This window comes from Garra rufa, chromosome 9 (assembly GCF_049309525.1).
Source record: "Garra rufa chromosome 9, GarRuf1.0, whole genome shotgun sequence".
Lineage (NCBI taxonomy): Eukaryota > Metazoa > Chordata > Actinopteri > Cypriniformes > Cyprinidae > Garra > Garra rufa.
The window spans coordinates 48952409-48970219 of record NC_133369.1 but is presented as its reverse complement, the minus strand read 5'-3'; the positions used below and the strand labels follow the sequence as shown (position 1 = coordinate 48970219).

At 36.3% G+C, this 17811-nt stretch overlaps 1 protein-coding gene across 1 annotated transcript; it reads right to left on the bottom strand.

The window, feature by feature from the left end:
* Positions 1 to 558: 558 nt before the first annotated feature.
* Positions 559 to 13460, bottom strand: zc3h12aa (zinc finger CCCH-type containing 12Aa). Its single transcript, XM_073847119.1, has 6 exons — positions 13337 to 13460; positions 9569 to 10027; positions 7619 to 7758; positions 4422 to 4656; positions 4212 to 4318; positions 559 to 1898 (listed from the first exon to the last, which is right to left on the bottom strand). Exons 2-6 carry the CDS (start codon positions 9922 to 9924, stop codon positions 1009 to 1011), a joined length of 1728 nt encoding a protein of 575 aa, XP_073703220.1. The 5' UTR covers positions 9925 to 10027; positions 13337 to 13460; the 3' UTR covers positions 559 to 1008.
* Positions 13461 to 17811: the final 4351 nt, after the last annotated feature.

Genomic DNA, 17811 nt, shown 5'->3' with positions numbered 1-17811 from the left:
CGGAGAGTGTCCCAGAGACAACCTATTGTACCTTTATCTCTCACCAAAATCTGCATATGACTACTATAGTAGTATAGCATAGTATTAGTATCAACTTTCTTCAAAGTACTAGCACTGAGTCTGGAGACCCCTGCCTAACAGTATCTACCCGTAAAAGGTGCACACTACAATCTTAGAATTGTAATAGGTACTACTGTTAAATATTAGGGGTAAAAAGGAGCAACATTTGGAGGTCACAGCAGTGACTGGCTGTTGTACCCCTAAAGGGATAAGTTTGTACCTTATGTACCCCTAAAAGGTGTATATTAATACCTTAGAGTAGCAAAAGGGACCTTCAAAGTACTACTATGAAATTTTAAGGGTAAAGAAGTACCCCTAAATTTACAATTTTTGCATTTTTTTTCTGAGAGTGTCCAGACTATCTAGACCCTAAAATATGTATATTAGTACCTTAGAGTTGTAATAAATACCTTTAGAGTACTACTACAAACATTCTAGGGGTAAAACAGTACCCTCTAAAGGAGTTAGGGTTAGGGACTAAGAGTGTACGGACCAGTGACAAGCTGTGGTACCCATAAATCGACACGTTTGCATCTTATCTACCCCTAAAAGGTGTATGCTAGTAACTTAGATTTGTAATAAATACCTTTAGAGTACAACTACTAACTTTTAGGGGGGAAAAAAAGTACCCCCTATATGAGTTAGGGTTAGGGTCTGAGTGTACGGACTCTTTATTTTGAGAAACTTGGCATAGTCCAGGGAGTACCCCCAACGACAAGCTGTGGTACCCATAAATTGACACGTTTGTATTTTATCGCCCACTAAAAGGTGTTTACTAGTACCTTAGAACTGTAATAAATATCTATAGAGTACTACTACAAACGTTTTAGGGGTAAAAAAGGTAGCCCTTAAATGGGCAATTTTTTTGCACATTTTTTCTGGGAGTGTACAGACACTTTCTTTTGCGAAACTTGGCATGCAGTTTTTTATGGTCCCAAAGTTAATGAATCAGAAGAACTCTCCCCTCGACTTGAGTTTGAGAACCTCTGCAGCGAGGTGCTGCGCATCTTTCAGTTGTGGGAACATTTCCATAACTTTGTTTACATGATGCGGGTTAAAAATCGCATGGAGCTTCTTCCTGACCTCCTCTCTTTCTTCCTGGAAAGCGTTAGACTGTGGCATGGCTGAGTGCTGCTGGCTTCCATAGCCATTGGGAGATCTGTGAGAGCTAGGACAGGGTAAAGGTTCGGGTAAACTGGTCGCCTGCGGTAAGAAGAAAGGGTAAGACCAGGCACCGTAAGCAGGAAGACTGTAACGTTGGACATGATTGGGCATAGGTAGGGAGCTGTAGGCACCATAGTTAGGCTGATAGTTGGATAAAGGATTCATGTTGTCATAGTACCGCTGGCCACCTGCAGGTAGGCCAGGGTTACCAGACATCAATGGATGACCGGATCTCATGCTATGTAACTCATCGGTGCTCTGAGATGGCTCTGAGAACTGGCTTTCGTAGGATCCAAGTCCTGAGTCAGAACTGAAAATGGACGAAGGGTTTGTTGTGTAAGAAGCACTGCGTTGTCCCACTGTGGCTGTTTTTAAGGGTTTTTTTGTGGACAAAATGTTATCCCAGTACTGAGGCATGACATCCCTCCTCTCAGAGCTCTTGGGATCCAAGCTGAGTTTTTGTTCTAGTTCTTGCTCCAAGGAGGGTGAGCAGGAACCAAAACCAGGGTCATTTCTTGGGTACATTCCTCTTAGTGGCCCAGTTACTCTGCTGTCCTCTTTTGAACCAGACAGTCTGGCATTCTCTCGAAGCTCATCAGCTAGAGAACGCTGTGACTGGTTTGTGCGCTCTGGGTGGTAGAACTTGCACTTGATCCCATATGTGCACTTTTTTCCTGAAGAGTAAAAAGACAAATGTGTTAGAAGGTCTACTTGAAGAACGTGCACCATCGGTCCTGGAGGGTCACTGTCCTGAGTTTAGTTCCATCCCCAATCGAAGACACCGGCCTGCAATGTACTAGCAATCCTAGTACATATGTTAGATATTTTAGGTGTGTTTGATTAGGGATATAGCCAAACTCTGCAGGAAGAGTATCCCTCCAAGTCCAGAGTTGTCCATTCTTTGTCTTCTTCGGGGGTAGCCACAGTCCTGCAAAGTTTTGCTCCACCCTTGATAAAAACTCACCTGCCCGTAGCTTTCAAGTAACCCTTAGACTTTGATTAGCTTGTTCAGGTCTGTTTAATTAGGGTTGAAACTGGACTATGCAGGACTGTGGACCGGCCACCTCTGGTCTACTTCCTTCTATTCATACTCCTTGTGCGTTGACCTTGAGTGAAATCTTTAATCCTGCATGTGGAGAGCTACAGTATACTCATACAAAGTTGATTACTAACCTGCTTCAACACACCTGCCTGTGATTTTTAAGTAATCCTGAGGACCTCGATTCAGGTGTGTTTGATTAAGGATGGAGCTAAACTCTGTAGGACAGTGGGTAGCTGTTTGTGCATGTAAACCAGGAGTGTCCAGACCTGTTCCTGAAGGGTCACTGTCCTGCAGAGTTTAGCTCCAACTCTAACTAAACACACCTGAACCAGCTAATCAAGGTCTAAAAATTCACAAGAAACAAAGCCAATAGAAGACAAGCCTGCAACCTTTAGCCAAAAAAGCATAATGGCTAAAGCTAACGCTTCTGGTTTGGGAAAGGAGATCAGAGGCCGTTTTCTATGAATGGATGTCAATAAAGGATAGGCTTCACTAAACTGAATAAACGGCTTTTTGAGGAAACAGCTCATCTTTTAATGAAACAACCACCTATCTGCTAATCTTCAACGTATTTTACACTAAACAATACTTTTGCCTTGAACTATTTTTAGAGTTTGCACTAAAAAAATGAGATTTTATAAGAGAAGTCACTGACTTTTTGCGACAAGTGGGATTCAACTTACGGCACTTCTCATTCATTCCTATGTTATCCATTAACGCTAACTTAGTGTCCAATAAATCTGAACTGAATTTCAATGACGTCAAGGCTGTAGTGTGTTTGGCTATCTAGGCACATATGATCCAAGTTGACTGTTACGCTTTCTCCAATAATAAGTTATACAGACCCTCTCATCTTCCTATAATATGAATCTCTGCTAGAAACTTCTAGGCAAGTGTGTTGGAGCTGGTTAAAGTTAGACTCTGCAGAAGGTTGGCCCTTTGGGAGCAGGATTTGGTCTTGTTTGTAGTCTTGCTATTATGTCCATGACTTAGCTACCTCATGTTACACATTTGCATTATGCCAGCTTAGTGGCTACTTTGGCCAGCCTTCAGGGAACAGTTTGTTATGGCAAACAGATGCTGTTTGGACATTGTATGGACCTATGCCATAGTTACCATAGACATTATACTGTTTACAGCGTACTGCCCAAAATACCCTTAAATGGGGCACTATTTGAGGGGACAGTCATTTGTATTGGTGTCCAAAACCATAGTGGACGTTTTCGAGTGCACACATTAAATCCCACAATGCACTGCAAAATCGAGTGTACAACTGGCTACAGTATACCCATAATTCATAAGGGGCGTTACAATTTCAACATACACTTTAAGTGGCTGGCCAATCACAACAGACTGGGGCAGCTGACCAATTAGAGCACACTGGGCTTTTCAGATTGTTGGCTTTAAAGACAAAGAAACTAAAATGTTTTAGTGAGTGTTTCATTGCTGCAGCAATGTGCAGTAAAAATGTGCTTTTTGAACTTTAAATCATGTAAATGTATTCTAGCAGACCCAAAAAATAAAATCATGAAATGGTAAATTAGCCTAACACTGGAACTTTAATCCATTTAATTACCATCAAATCCCATATATCAGTATTTGTTAAGAAAAGGCCTCCAACAGAAGAATATTCAAAGGCATTGCATTAATGTGGCAGTTTAAAGCAGACTTAAAAGTGGTTTGAGAAGTCAATATACTGTTTTGTTTTGTTTTCTTATCACTGAGCACAAGCTTATCACTGGCCTACAGGGTTTTATATATGGCTTGAATGTCTTTGATGGCAGGGAAATCCATTATTACGAAATGTGGCATGAGTCATTGGGCATGATTAATGACTTGCATTTTTTATTGGGATATATGTTTATAATTAATTGCACTGAACTAACACCTTAATGGTTGATATGGAATATATGATTCTGTGTAATAGAAACTGATAACTACTTACCATATGGGCAGAGTTGTCGCTTCTGGTCAAGCAACATTGCTTTTTTCCTAAGAAAATTATCTAAATTGGGTCCATGACGGCCAAGAGGGTCATCGGGTGGCATGAACCTGTGCAAGATGGTGGTGATAATGATTAAATAATTGAATAGGAATAAAAAGAGGTATCACAAATAGCATTAGCAGCTCCTGAAGAATAGTTGAAAGAACGTACTTGTCATTAACAAAGGAGTACATAAGCAATCTCTCCTCAATGCAACGTTTCCACTCCGGACGTTCACTTTGCAGGTCACGATATGTGTCGTTGGACACTATAATGCCATCTAGGTCATGAGCCAATTTGACAATAAAGCGATCGTCATAGCAGACCACACGCTTTCCTCCGACCCTTCTCGAAGGTGTAAACACAAGAATCTTCTTCCTTTCCAGCTCTTCCAAAATATGCTGATCTGGAAACAAAGACAAACACACTTATTATCTTTTTAAGCAGGATATTATTTACCAGTTACTGATACAGTAGAATAACTGGACCATAACACCCATCAAAACTGAAACTATTTGATAATTATTATAGACAACTCTTTTAACTTGTAAGTTATTTTTGATGCAATCGCTCTTGCTTGACCAGTTTTACATTACAGATACAAAACAAATGGTTATTTCCCCAAATTAGCATTTCATATTCACAAAAGGTGAGCATAACAAATGCTATTTTGCTAAGGCGGCAAACAAAAACATTCTAAAGAACACAGGCAATCATCTGTGAAACAGGAAAGAGACAATAATTCATCACACAGCAGCAGAGTCGATTAAAGATTCACAGTGAAACTGCAGGTGATAAGGAAAACTCTTAAACTTCCTGGTGGGGAATTCCCAGTGAGACCTGCAGGAAACTTAACTCTTCCTTATTCTTCTTGTTTTGTTATTACTGTTCTTGCTCGAATTGATTTGAGGAATCTGAGCAGGGGCGTATACAACAAAAGAAAGACAGTCCAAAGACATAAACAACTGAGATTATCATCTCCACATCAACACCTCTCGGCTGTTAAAACTTAACCTGAATGTTTCTAAAGTCCCAAAACAAAGGTCATTCTGTACTAGCATGTTGGAGTACAGAGGGTCTATTTTGCAACAACAAACTAATGAACAGATAAATCTTAAAATTGTACCAAATTATACAATAGCTGTAATCAGAACCAGATAAGAAGACCACGTCATTTTTTCAACGTGAAAACATGAAACCCTGTATTAAGGCATAACAGAGTCAAAAGCTTCAGATTCAGTGAGTTTTTTTAAGGACGTTTAAGAACCAAGTCTGCATTTATTTGATCAAAAGCACAGTAAAAACAGTAATATTATGAAATGTGACCCTAAACCACAAACCTAGTTATAATGGCTAATTTTCTGAAATTGAGATTGATACATCATTTAAAGCTGAATAAGTAAGCTTTCCATTGATGTATGGGTTGTTATTTGAAAATCTAGAATCTGAGGGTGCAAAAAAAATATTGAGACAATTACCTTTAAAGTCTTAGCAATGAATATTCCTAATCAAAAAGTAGTTTATATATATTTACGATAACAAATTTGCAAAATATCTTCATGGAACACGATCTTTATTTAATATCCTAATGAGTTTTGGCATTAAAGAGAAATCGATAATTTTGACTAATGCAATTTTTGGCTATTGCTACAAATATACCCATGCAACTTATGACTAGTTTTGTGGTCCAAGGTAGGGGTGGGCGATATGACCTAAAATTAATATCACGGTATTTTTCATCTTTTGAACGGTGCCGGTATAATATCACGGTATTACTTTTTTTGGTACATTTTCGGAGAAGTAGCCTGTCCTGTCCATTTAGTATGTGAATAAAGTTAATCTTTTCATAATATAATAAGTATATGGTAGGTATCCTTATCAAAAAGAGACATGGGAGAGTATTATGCATTCTCAACATATTTATTTAGCAAAAAACCTAAAGATCTTACTTAACAGTGTACAACAAAACAAAAAATATTTTTTTAAATTTAATTCCTGCAATATTTAAAACCTTTAAATAACTGGGGGAAATCAACCCATGGCAACAGTTTAAAAGTAGACCAATTCTGTGGGGAAAAACGCGGACTTGGCAACCCTGCATCCAACATGAGCTGCTGGAGTTAATGTCTTTGCACACATGAGTACGAAATTTTCGTCCGACATTTTTGCACGTTAAAAAAAAAATACAGGTTATGTTAATCGAGTTTACACACTGCCTCTGAAACTTTCATCCGTCATAAAAAAATTTGGATCATGTTTGATGTTCTGCATTTTCACATCCATAATAAGCATTTTGATAAGGATGGCGAATATGAGAAAACTAAAAAAAAAACACGAAAATTGGACTCAGTGTACAATGACCTTTAGATTTGAACGATCACGGGTCGAAAGTAAAGAGAGATGACAAAAATAGACTGGAGGATTTGTTGCAATCTTGTACTCACTGACAAATATCTATTATAAGATGTGCTGCTCCCTTTACAAAATCGAAAGTAAACGTAAACAGGCCGGTCGCGTTCGCCTCGCGCCTGCTCAATTTGTGATCCGCTGTGTAAATCCTTTGGCCGGCCGACCGGGAAAAGTCCCGGTCGTCCCGATTGCCACTCCGCCCCTGGTATAGGCTACAGGGCCGACCTTTCTTCACGATGTTTCACCAGCCGTTTAATGGCCACTCCCCTTTTACCTACCACCTGCAAAGCTGATACGAATATGTTTTACTTTTTTATTTACAACAAGATATATAGTATAAGGACAGGTATTCAGACCACAACTGAACGTTTGAAGAAAATTTAATATTTTAAATATACCGGTATTGACGGTATTAGAAAATCCATGTCGTGGCGCTATCTCACACCGGTGATGACTATGACACCGGTGTACCGCCCACCCCTAGTCCAAGGTCACACATATTAATACAATTTAAAATAACTGTTTTCTATTTGAACACATTCTAAAATATAATTTGTGATGCAAAACTGGATTTTCAGCAATAAAACATTGTTTTATTATCAGCATTGAAAACAACTGAAAACTTCATAATGGAAACCGTGATTCCCATTTTTTGATTCTTGAGCAATAGAAAGTTCAGCATTTATTTGAAACCTAATCTCTTCACTTCCTAATGTCTCTTTTGATCAATGTAATGTGTCCATGCTGAATAAAATTATTTAATTCTTAAAATAAAATCTTACTGACCACAATGTATGTTCACTAAAAAAACTGACAAAAATGTCTTTTTTTTTTTTTTTTTTGCAATGTGTAGTATGAGCATATCTGAGTCTATGCAGTCAGATGGGTGTTTTCGCTTTACAGACAAACCGGTCTGTGATGACTCATTTTTACCAAAAGTGCTGAGGGAGTGTCTCTACCTGAAATAGGTACATCAGGCCTGGGCTGCTCTTTTCTCCAGGAAGGCACAAACACAGTGATATTTCTGTGTCCTCGGTCAAGGAAGTAATTAACCGCCAACTCAATCCCGCGGCAGGAAAACACTTCCTTGTTCCCATGACTGAAAGAGAATGACAGAAGTTTGGCAAATGAGTAAATCAATGAATATGCAAGCCAAAAACCAGTAGCCTGTATACGTGTAGAGGCCTTTATGTTGCTTTTTCAGCATTTTATAATGAATGTAATGTTTTTGTAATGTATTCCACATCAAATACATTTTTAAATCTTTAAAATTATTCTTACAAGTTTTGCGAATTGCCTTTTAACTGTGTGATTTGGCGATGTGTGTTGCCTGTGAATTGCTCATATAGTTCGAAATTCAGTATTATGCATTTTCTATACAGACACAGACTGTGTTAATAGTTTAAATGAGTGATTCTCAATCTCAACCAGGGGTCCGGGACCTGTAATGGGGCCTCAGAATGACTTAAAAGTATTTATCTCCTTAACTGTCAAATGAGATGTGAAAATGAAGAATTGAAACATTTTTATGAGCAAAAACATTCTGTAGTATGACTTTGATATACATTTTTCATGTTAACGCAAAATTGGCTTTCGAAGGATGAATTTTGAAATTTTATGTTTTCAGCTGATATAAAATTTCTTATGATTTCTAAAGTGTAATAGGGAAAAAGACAACGAGGAGACTGTTTGTGACAAAGGTCAGAACTCCTGTTATGAAGTAGATTTCTGAGGTGCACTCTTGTCATTAATTAATCTATTATTTTTCCTACATAATTTGTAACACACAAAAAGGCAAATAGCTATTTAGGAGCCTTAGACCTTTTCAACAATATATAGTTTGGGATATATAGTTATATAGATAATGGGAAAAGTATATTTGAACTCAGAGGGTTCATTCAGTAAACCTAAAATAAACAGTTTGATCCATTGCAAATTATTTCAGCTGTGGATAATGGAATTGCTTATACTGTAGCAATAACGCAACCAGAAGGCATGCTAAAAAGCAACCTGATCTGCTTAATATTATCATAGAATACTAAAACAGTACAACAACTGGGGTGCAAACTGTAGTTGTTGACAGATGCATGTCATACATGTTTATAGTGTTACTGACAAAGAAAACAGAGAGAAAAGACAGACAGAGACGATGACAGAAATGTCTGCTTTGACAGGGAAGCTACATACCATACATGCAAAAGAACAACAGTAATTTCCATTACGTCATGATGCTATCGCAAATATCAACGAATCTATCAATTTAACACACTATGTTAAAAGCCAACTCTTTTAGACTACTTATAAACCCTTCTTTTCAAGGAAGAATGCCTTTAACAAAATTCCCTACTGTGACCTTTGCAGAAAGCATGACCAAAAATGTTGCTGAGTGTGTTGAGCACGAGGGCTTGGTCTCTTGGCAGTGGAATGGTTAAAATATTATTTGCATATTGGAGAACAGAGAAGCATGGACAAAGGGGAAGTACAAACCTTTTCAGAAGAACCAGGTATAGCTTTAAAGCCCAAAGGCAATATGAGCAATTCACTACAGGAAGTGGTGCGTAATATTACACTAAAAGCATTAGTTACAACTTTTGAAATGAATTATTAAACAACTGACGTTTCTTCCAAATAAAGAGCTATTAATGAGTCTGTATTTGTGGTATTATTTGAATGTGATATTCAGATTTTTAAAAATACGCTTACAAATTTTACAAATAATTTGGGAAAGGTTTATTCACAATGCAGCGCAGCTGTCATGAATTTCCCTTTGTAACGCCGACTTGTTGATACTTGTTAAAGTGGCAAAGACTCAGAACTTCATCTTAGCTTTCATTCTCCATTCTCTCACCATTGAAAGACTAGTTCAAAATCATAAAAGACAAACAAGGCCAACAGTACCACATCCTCACCTCATGGCCACGTTGCTGCCATCTATAACAATAGGCTTCAGGTCACTTTCGGGTTCAGTTGTGTCCTCCAGCGCTGAAGCTTGTCCCCTAGGTGAGCCTCCTCCCCGATGGGGCAAACTGAACCCACCATCATCGCTGTCAGAGCTAGAGGAGGGCATGGCCTTCGCCCCTGAACGCACCAGCTCCCCCAGCACCGCGTTGGTGTCCGTTCCCAGGCCGAGCTTCCTCAGGGCCGCCTTCACCTCTTGTGAAGAGTAACCCAGCTTACGAAAGAAGTCCACCTTCATCTGCAGGTCACGGAGGTCAGGCCCTTCTTGACCCAGGCCAGCGGGTTGATGGTAACACCTCGACTGCATCCCGCTGTCTGTTGGATGTGTGATGTTCTAGGTTTTTTTAGTGTAAGAGCTGCTGTGTTTTCCATATGCTGCTCGAACATGTTGTTCTTGCTTCTGAACAAGGCTGAAACATAAAAAAATAAATAATAAATAAAACACAAGTCATAACAATTCAAGATAAAAATGCAATTTAAACGTCATATTTATATGAAACATATATGTGACCCTGGACCACAAAACCAGTCATAAGGTTCAATTTTACAAAACTGAGATGTATATATAATATGAAAGCTCAGTAAATAAGCTTTCTATTGATGTATGGTTTGTTAGGATAGGACAATATTTGGCCGAGAAACATCTATTTGAAAATCTGCAATCTGAGGGTGCAAAAAAAAATCAAAATCCTGAGAAAATCACCTTTAAAGTTGTCCAAATGAAGTTCTTAACATGCATATTACTAATCAAAAATTACATTTTGATACATTTACAGTAGGAAATTTACAAAAAATCTTCATGGAACATGATCTTTACTTAATTTCCTAATGATTTTTGACATAAAAGAAAAATCAATAATTTTGACCCATGCAATGTATTTTTGGCTATTGCTACAAACATACCCCAGTGACTTAAGACTGGTTTTGTGCTCCAGGGTCACATATAACAAATAGACTGCAAAAAACTTGTCTTGTTTCCAGCCAATATATCTATAAATTCTTAAAACAAGAAAGATTTTCTAGACGAGCAAAAAATATTTTCTTGGTTTTAGAAAAAAAAAAAGTCAAAATTAAGTGAGATTTTGCTTAGTACAAGCAAAATAATCTGCCAATGGGGTAAGCAAAAAAAATTCAATATTTGTTTCAAGCAAAAACACTTTTTAATTTTGACTTGTTTTTTTTCTGAAAAGAAGAAAATATTTGGTCACATTTTATATTAGGTGGCCTTAACTATTATGTACTTACATCAAAAAATAAGTACAATGTATTTAATGTGGTCATATTGCATTGCAAAACACTTTAGCTTCTATTAAGGTGGGATATGGGTAAGTTTAGGGACATGGTATGGGTATTGGTGGTATGGTTTAAGGGTGGGTTAGGGTATAAGGGATGGGTCAACAGTGGTAATTACAGAAATTAATTACAAATGTAATTACATATAGGTTTTTAAAAAAAGATAAGTACAATGTAAAAACATGTATGCACACAATAAGTACATTGTACCAAATGATTAATTTAAATGCAAGTACATAGTAGTTAAGACCACCTAATGGACCACCAAATATTTTTTACTCATCTAGAAAATCCTACTTGATTTAAGAATTATTAGATATTTTGGCCTGGAAACAAGACAAAAAATCTAAGTAATGCTAGGAAAAGCATTTTACAGTGTAACATGTTGACAGTAGAAACAAAGTAACATTTTTTTTTACACACACTCATATTTGTGCGTTATTTATAACATGATTTAATCTTTATAAATCAATTAATTGTTTTGAGTCATCTTTTTTTCTTTTTTTCTTCATAGAATGAAACTTCTATTGTAATTTTTTTTTTTATATATAAAGAACCAATTATAAATAATGAATAATGCATTACAACTTGCAGAAACGTGCACTTTTTTTAAAAGGTACATTTTACATCCAATAAGAACAAAAAGACAATACAGCCTTGAAGGCCGGTTCTAAATTAGAACCAGGAATCATATACACATTACTTTAGGACTTTTCACTAGAGGTATTTAAATCCAAGTTTTGCTTGGAAAACTTTTCATCAAATTTGTGAAAAATACGACCCACTGTAAAAGCAAATTAATAAAGGAAAAGCATGTATAAGTAATACTTAATGAACAATTTATGTATAAATGCTATTCAATCCTTCATGAACCTCCTCCCAAAAATAATCAACAATTTCATTTATGGATATTACAAAAAACTTCCTTATGTAGCTGTAAGTTTTAGAGTTGGAATTTAGAATATATATATATATATATACAGTACACTACCGGTCAAAAGTTTGGGGTCAGTAAGAGTTGTAATGTTTTTAAAGAAAGTCTCTTATGCTCATCAGTGCTGCATTTATTTAATCAAAAATATAGAAAAAAACTGTTATATTGCGAAATGTTATTACAATATAAAATAATGGTTTCTATTGTAATATACTTTAAAATTGAATTATATGTGACGCAAAGCTGAATTTTCATCAGCCATTACTTCAGTCTTAAGTGTCAGGAATCATTCTAATATACTGACGTATTATCTATATTGGACCTATATTGGATTATATATCGCAACAGTTGCCTGCAAAGTATTTATTTAGAAATTGTGATATTTTTTCAGGATTCTTTGATGAATAAAAAGCTCAAAAGAACAGCATTTATTCAAAATATAAATATTTTCGAACAATGTAAGTCCAAACTTTTGACCGGTAGTGTATATATTAAATATCTATTAAAGTTACATGTTTTTGTGCTGTTTCAGAGTTAGATTTGATATTTATGTGCAATATCAGAATTTTATGTTGCCCTTATTCGAGAGTTTCTAGGCTAGTGAATGGTCCAGGGCTACAAAATACACAGAGCTCAACCTTGAAAATGTTGAAAATGGCTTTAAATCTGTTACCATAATCTTTGAATAATGATAACATGTACCCTAATGCATATGATAAACATTAAAAATGTTGGAAATGGCTTTAAATCTGTTGCCATAATCTTTGAATAATGATAACATGTACCCTAATGCATATGATAAACATTAAAAATGTTGGAAATGGCTTTAAATCTGTTGCCATAATCTTTGAATAATGATAACATGTACCCTAATGCATATGATAAACAAAATCAGTTTATAGAGGTTTACATCAGTTGTGGTTCCCCCCTTTATTAATGTTCTACTAATTTGCACTTGCTTTTACTAATAGCTGTAATATTCAAATATTAGGCATTAGTTGCAGTAAACTTTTTACAAATAAAGCAAGTGAGCATCTATTTGCTTATACTGTACATTCTATGAGTCATTTGTTAAATTCTAAATGTTAATGAATGACATTAACTTACAATATCTTTCCTTATTCCTACAACACTTTCCACGAAGAGCTCCTCACTCATGGATTACACAACAAAGCACATACAGTGTGTTTAAACTTTTACAAAGGGTTGTAATAGAAAAACACGACTAAACTTTAATATTCTGACAACGACGCGACGATACAACGACATTGTCTAAGTTGAAATCTTGAGGGGGCTTCAACTCAACTGAGGTTTAACCCTGTGGACCCCGGGTGAAATACTACTTATAAACCGTCTGAAGTAAGAGTAATAAAGCGTTGCTTTATAGTAAAACACCGGCTTTGTGTAAAAGGCCTGCCTCAGCTGTTACACAATAAACGTGTATTATGCAAACGTTTATAAAATAGCCTAAAACAAAATAACTTAAACCTACCATATTCTCCCAGTGATGAGTCCAGTGACCTATACCGTGCGTGTCTATGTGTGTGTGCTAGAAAGCACTGAGCTTGTGTTCATGACGTGTTTGAATGTAACACCTTTATTCCTCTACTTCCTGCTGCAGGTGACTCGACCTGTTCCTCCTCCGGCAGAGAGTGAGTGAGTGAGTGAGTAAGAGAGAGAGAGAGACTTTGCTATCTTTATTACACTAAATGAACGACCACATTTCCTCGAAACTTAGTTTAGTTTTATATTGATATTTTTTAATCTTTATAATTTTTTTCAACCCCGTGTTTTATTTTCATTTCATATTTTTCAGTTCCTGTATTTCTGTTTTAGCTACTTATTCACTTCCTATTGTAGAATATATTTTGTATTGTTTTGTCCTTTTTGCACTGTTAGTACTGATCGGAAAATTAGGGGCATTAAGGTTTTTATTTTATTATTATTATTTATCATTATTATTTTTTGTACTATTTTAACGACATCAAAACATATTTCCCAATACTGCAAATTACTACAATTTATGTGAATGTGTGATTTTTATAGTTTCTTTTTCTTGTAAGATTATTTTGTATTTTTTAAATAATTGCTACTATTGCTTATTAGATTCTCACTACTTTAATATACTGTGTTAAAACATTTATTTTTCTTTTGATTTTGAGTTTGAATTTGCCAGGATATGATGGAAAACACTTTCAAGGAACTGCTTGTTAAAAAAAAAAAAGAAAAGAACAAAAAAAAAGAAAAACAACCTGCATATTCACATTAGAAAAAATCTGAAAATATGATAATCAATACTGATAACCAACTGGCAGGACGGTAAACAGTTAAATAAGTTAAGTAATAAAATTACTCACTATCTCAAAAATTTGCACAACAAAGCCTTTTCCAACTTTTTTGTGTTGCACAATTTCATTCATACAGTAAATGGGTGGAGAATTTAAATGTTTATTTATCTTTTGATTTTGTTTTGGAATTTACCTGGATATGACGGAAAACACTTTCAAGCAACTGCTTGTAAAAAAAAAAAGAAAAGAAAAGAAAAAATTAAGAAAAACAACCTGCATATTCACATTAGAAAAAATCTGAAAATATGATAATCAATACTGATAACCAACTGGCAGGATGGTAGTCAATTAATAAGTTAAATTAGCACAACAAAGCCTTTTCCAACTTTTTTGTGTTGCACAATTTCATTCATACAGTAAATGGGTGGAGAATTTACATCTATGGTTATGAAACATGTCTAAAAGAAATGTGATGTTTTTATGAGCATACCGCAAGTCGTATTTTTATGATGATGACAATACTTTTTATGAAAGCAACTGTAGGTAAAATTACACTTGAAGAAAGAGAGATGAGTATCAAAATACCACTAAGACATGATTATGCAAGGTTTTTCTCTTTTCTCATGTGTTTTCATGAAAACCAGGAAAGAAGAGTACTTATTTATATATTTTTACTTCCTCTTTTGTCTGTGAGAGCAAACTGTAATTTTATTTAGCATATACAATATGTTACTGACAGATCTGTTTATTATATTAAAATATAATTCACATGAAATCAAACCACATGCTTAAAGTGATTTAAGGTGTCAGGTTTTTTTAATGAACAGTACAATGGTGCATGTATTACTGTTTAATACTGTTTAATTTTATTTTTTTATGTAATCTGGTTTCAAAACTGACCCAATCAGACCAATGTCATTAAAATAAGCAGGATTTATGTTTGATAGTATGGTATTGTATATAATTTCGTCATTGATTTATAGGTTTTGTTTACATACACCCTTTATAGAGACCTAAAGAAAACTGATCATAAAACTCTTATTTTATTGTCACCAATGTGGCATTGGAGATTAGCTCCACTTGGTTGCTGCAAGACAAAACTAAAAAGTTTTATTTATTTAATTATACAGTGGTTTACTGACTCCTTGCGGCTCAGTATCTATTGTGTGTGCGTCTTGAGGAAGTTATTATGAGTGAGGTTACTAATATGTCCTGCTCCGTGAGCCACAGGTTAATGGTGTGCACTGAGTGGAGTTCCGGATGCTGGAGAAAGCAATCACTGGGGGTTGCCAGTCCACTGCTCTCTCTGAGGTTCTGTGTCAGTGGGCCCAGGTGTCTACAGCGCTGATATTACAGCGGGGCAATGAGCTACAGCAAACAGAGATGAGTTTCCTCGCTGACCCCCGCCGGCACACAGCTGCCATGACAACCAACGTCCAGAGAGATCAGAGAAGAGGCTGGACCTGCAGTGTTTGCCTCTAAGGATAATGTCAGCGTAACCTTGAAGTGAAATTTCACTGTGTTTAGCCACTATTGCACCCTGGATGTCATTAGTTGCAATATATCAAATCAAAATGATGAGTTTTTCCTCAGAATTAACTTTCTGAGCCAGACTAACTAAAGTATTAAGTAAGTTCTGATAATGTTTGGCAACTCACAAAGCCTTCATATCCAACATGATTACATTCGATTTTTCTTTAAATTTGGCATTGAAAGTTGATATGTTAAACTACCGTAAATGCTTATTGTGACATGTTATAGTTTGCACAGAAAATGCAATCCCCCAAAATAAAATATTTTAGAACAAATCATGACACTTTCATATTTTTTTTTGTCTGTCAGGTGCTTCCTCTGTAAAGAATTCTGTTGTGATGAACACAAGAGGGCAGTAAAGGTATATGATACAGAATTGGCTATGATCCATAAGTTATCTTAAACAGCTTGTGTTGCACTTTACACTTTGTCACTGAACAGAGCTGTGTCCAGAATAACATAGCCTAATATTCTCATGCTCACACTATTTCTGCAGTGTGCGAACTGTGCTATGTGCTGACATTTTCTCATTCTGATAACGTGCTATAGCTACAACATAGGATACTGCTTGAGATACTGTTTTTTTAAATGATTTTTAACATAATTCTTATAAGGCGAGACACTGCACGGGAATAGGGTAAAAAAATTAACTAATAGTTATGACCTTACTTACCCAGTTGATTGATTACATGGATAATTGCAAACCTTTTTTTGTATTACAAGTTTTCTAAAATGTTACGTTTAAATATGCGAATGAGGCGTTATTTAATGAAATATGCATTCATTTGCATACGTTTCTAGGACAAAAATCTAAACACTGGATGAAGTCAGTTTCAAAATTCTTGTTTAATGTTTTTTTTGACATATTAGAGACATATATTGAGATTTTGGGGATCTCATTTTGTCACTCCATAATTCAGAAAAAAATTAGAACAGACAGGAAACACTATTTTTTTTTTTTTTACCATTTTTTTGAGGAACAAAATGTTTTATAAAATCAAGCAAATTATATATGAGCAAATCCCTCTGTAAAAACCTTCAGGCTATAGACACGAATAAAAATGTAAAGTTTGGTGTGTGTAAGTGCTACTGAAGTGGAGATTTAAGGCTCAGTGTAGAAGAAAAAACTGATTTTGAGAAAACTGCTTTTAAAAATATGGATTGCAAATGAAATCTATTGACACAGTAAAGCTAATAGGACTAGATGTTTCAATCCCTTTAGTAGGAAACTCTTGATAATAGCTGTCGATATTGAGTGGTTAAAACAGGGTAAGGTATGTCATTGGGGTCATCAGGTGGGCACCCTGCTTCATCGACGTTTCATTGATTGAAGCCCACAACGTCTCCAAAAGGCTCAACGGTGTACCCAGCGTCCCAGGTACACCCCCCTCCATGCCATACCCTCTATCTCCCTGATGGGCTCTGCATGGCAGGGGCGTCCTTCTCCCTGAACCGGGCCTAAGCCTGACCGCATACCATCTGTCTCTACCTTGCTGCCCAAATGGGGTCTTTACGCTTGATCCAGAGCCAGTTACTGCTTTTTTCAGCAACACTTGATACAGACTTGATGGCCTGTTGGAGAGAGTGACCCTTCACCCCTATTTTTCTCAGCAAACTGATGGTAGATGTTGCAACAAATCCCCTGCATCCCACCTCTACTGGGAAGATGCTAGTCTTCCAGCCGTTCTGGGATGCTTCAGCTGCCAGGTCGGAATATTTGTTCTTTTTCCTCTCATAAGCCTCTTCAACCCCATCTTCCCATGGTACTGTTAATTCCACAACATATGCCAGCTTTGTTGTTGGAGACCACAGGACCATGTCTGGCCGAAGTGTTGTAGCCACTATCTCTGGGGGAAACACAAGCTTCTTATCAAGGTCCACTTCCAATTTCCAATCCCGTGCTGACTGCAGGATGCTCGAATCCTTAGATGTTGTACGATGTTCTTGATGTTGGCCAGCTGGTACGAAATTTGTGAAGTTGACCTGTCCTGTCAATATTTGTGGGAGATTGTTTGTGGTGATTCGCTTCTGTTCCAATATTGCTGCCAGCTCTCGAAGCACTTGGTTATGCCGCCAAGTATAGCGCCCTTGGGTGAGACTTGTAGTGCACCCTGATAGAATGTGCCTTAGGGATGCAGGTACTTTA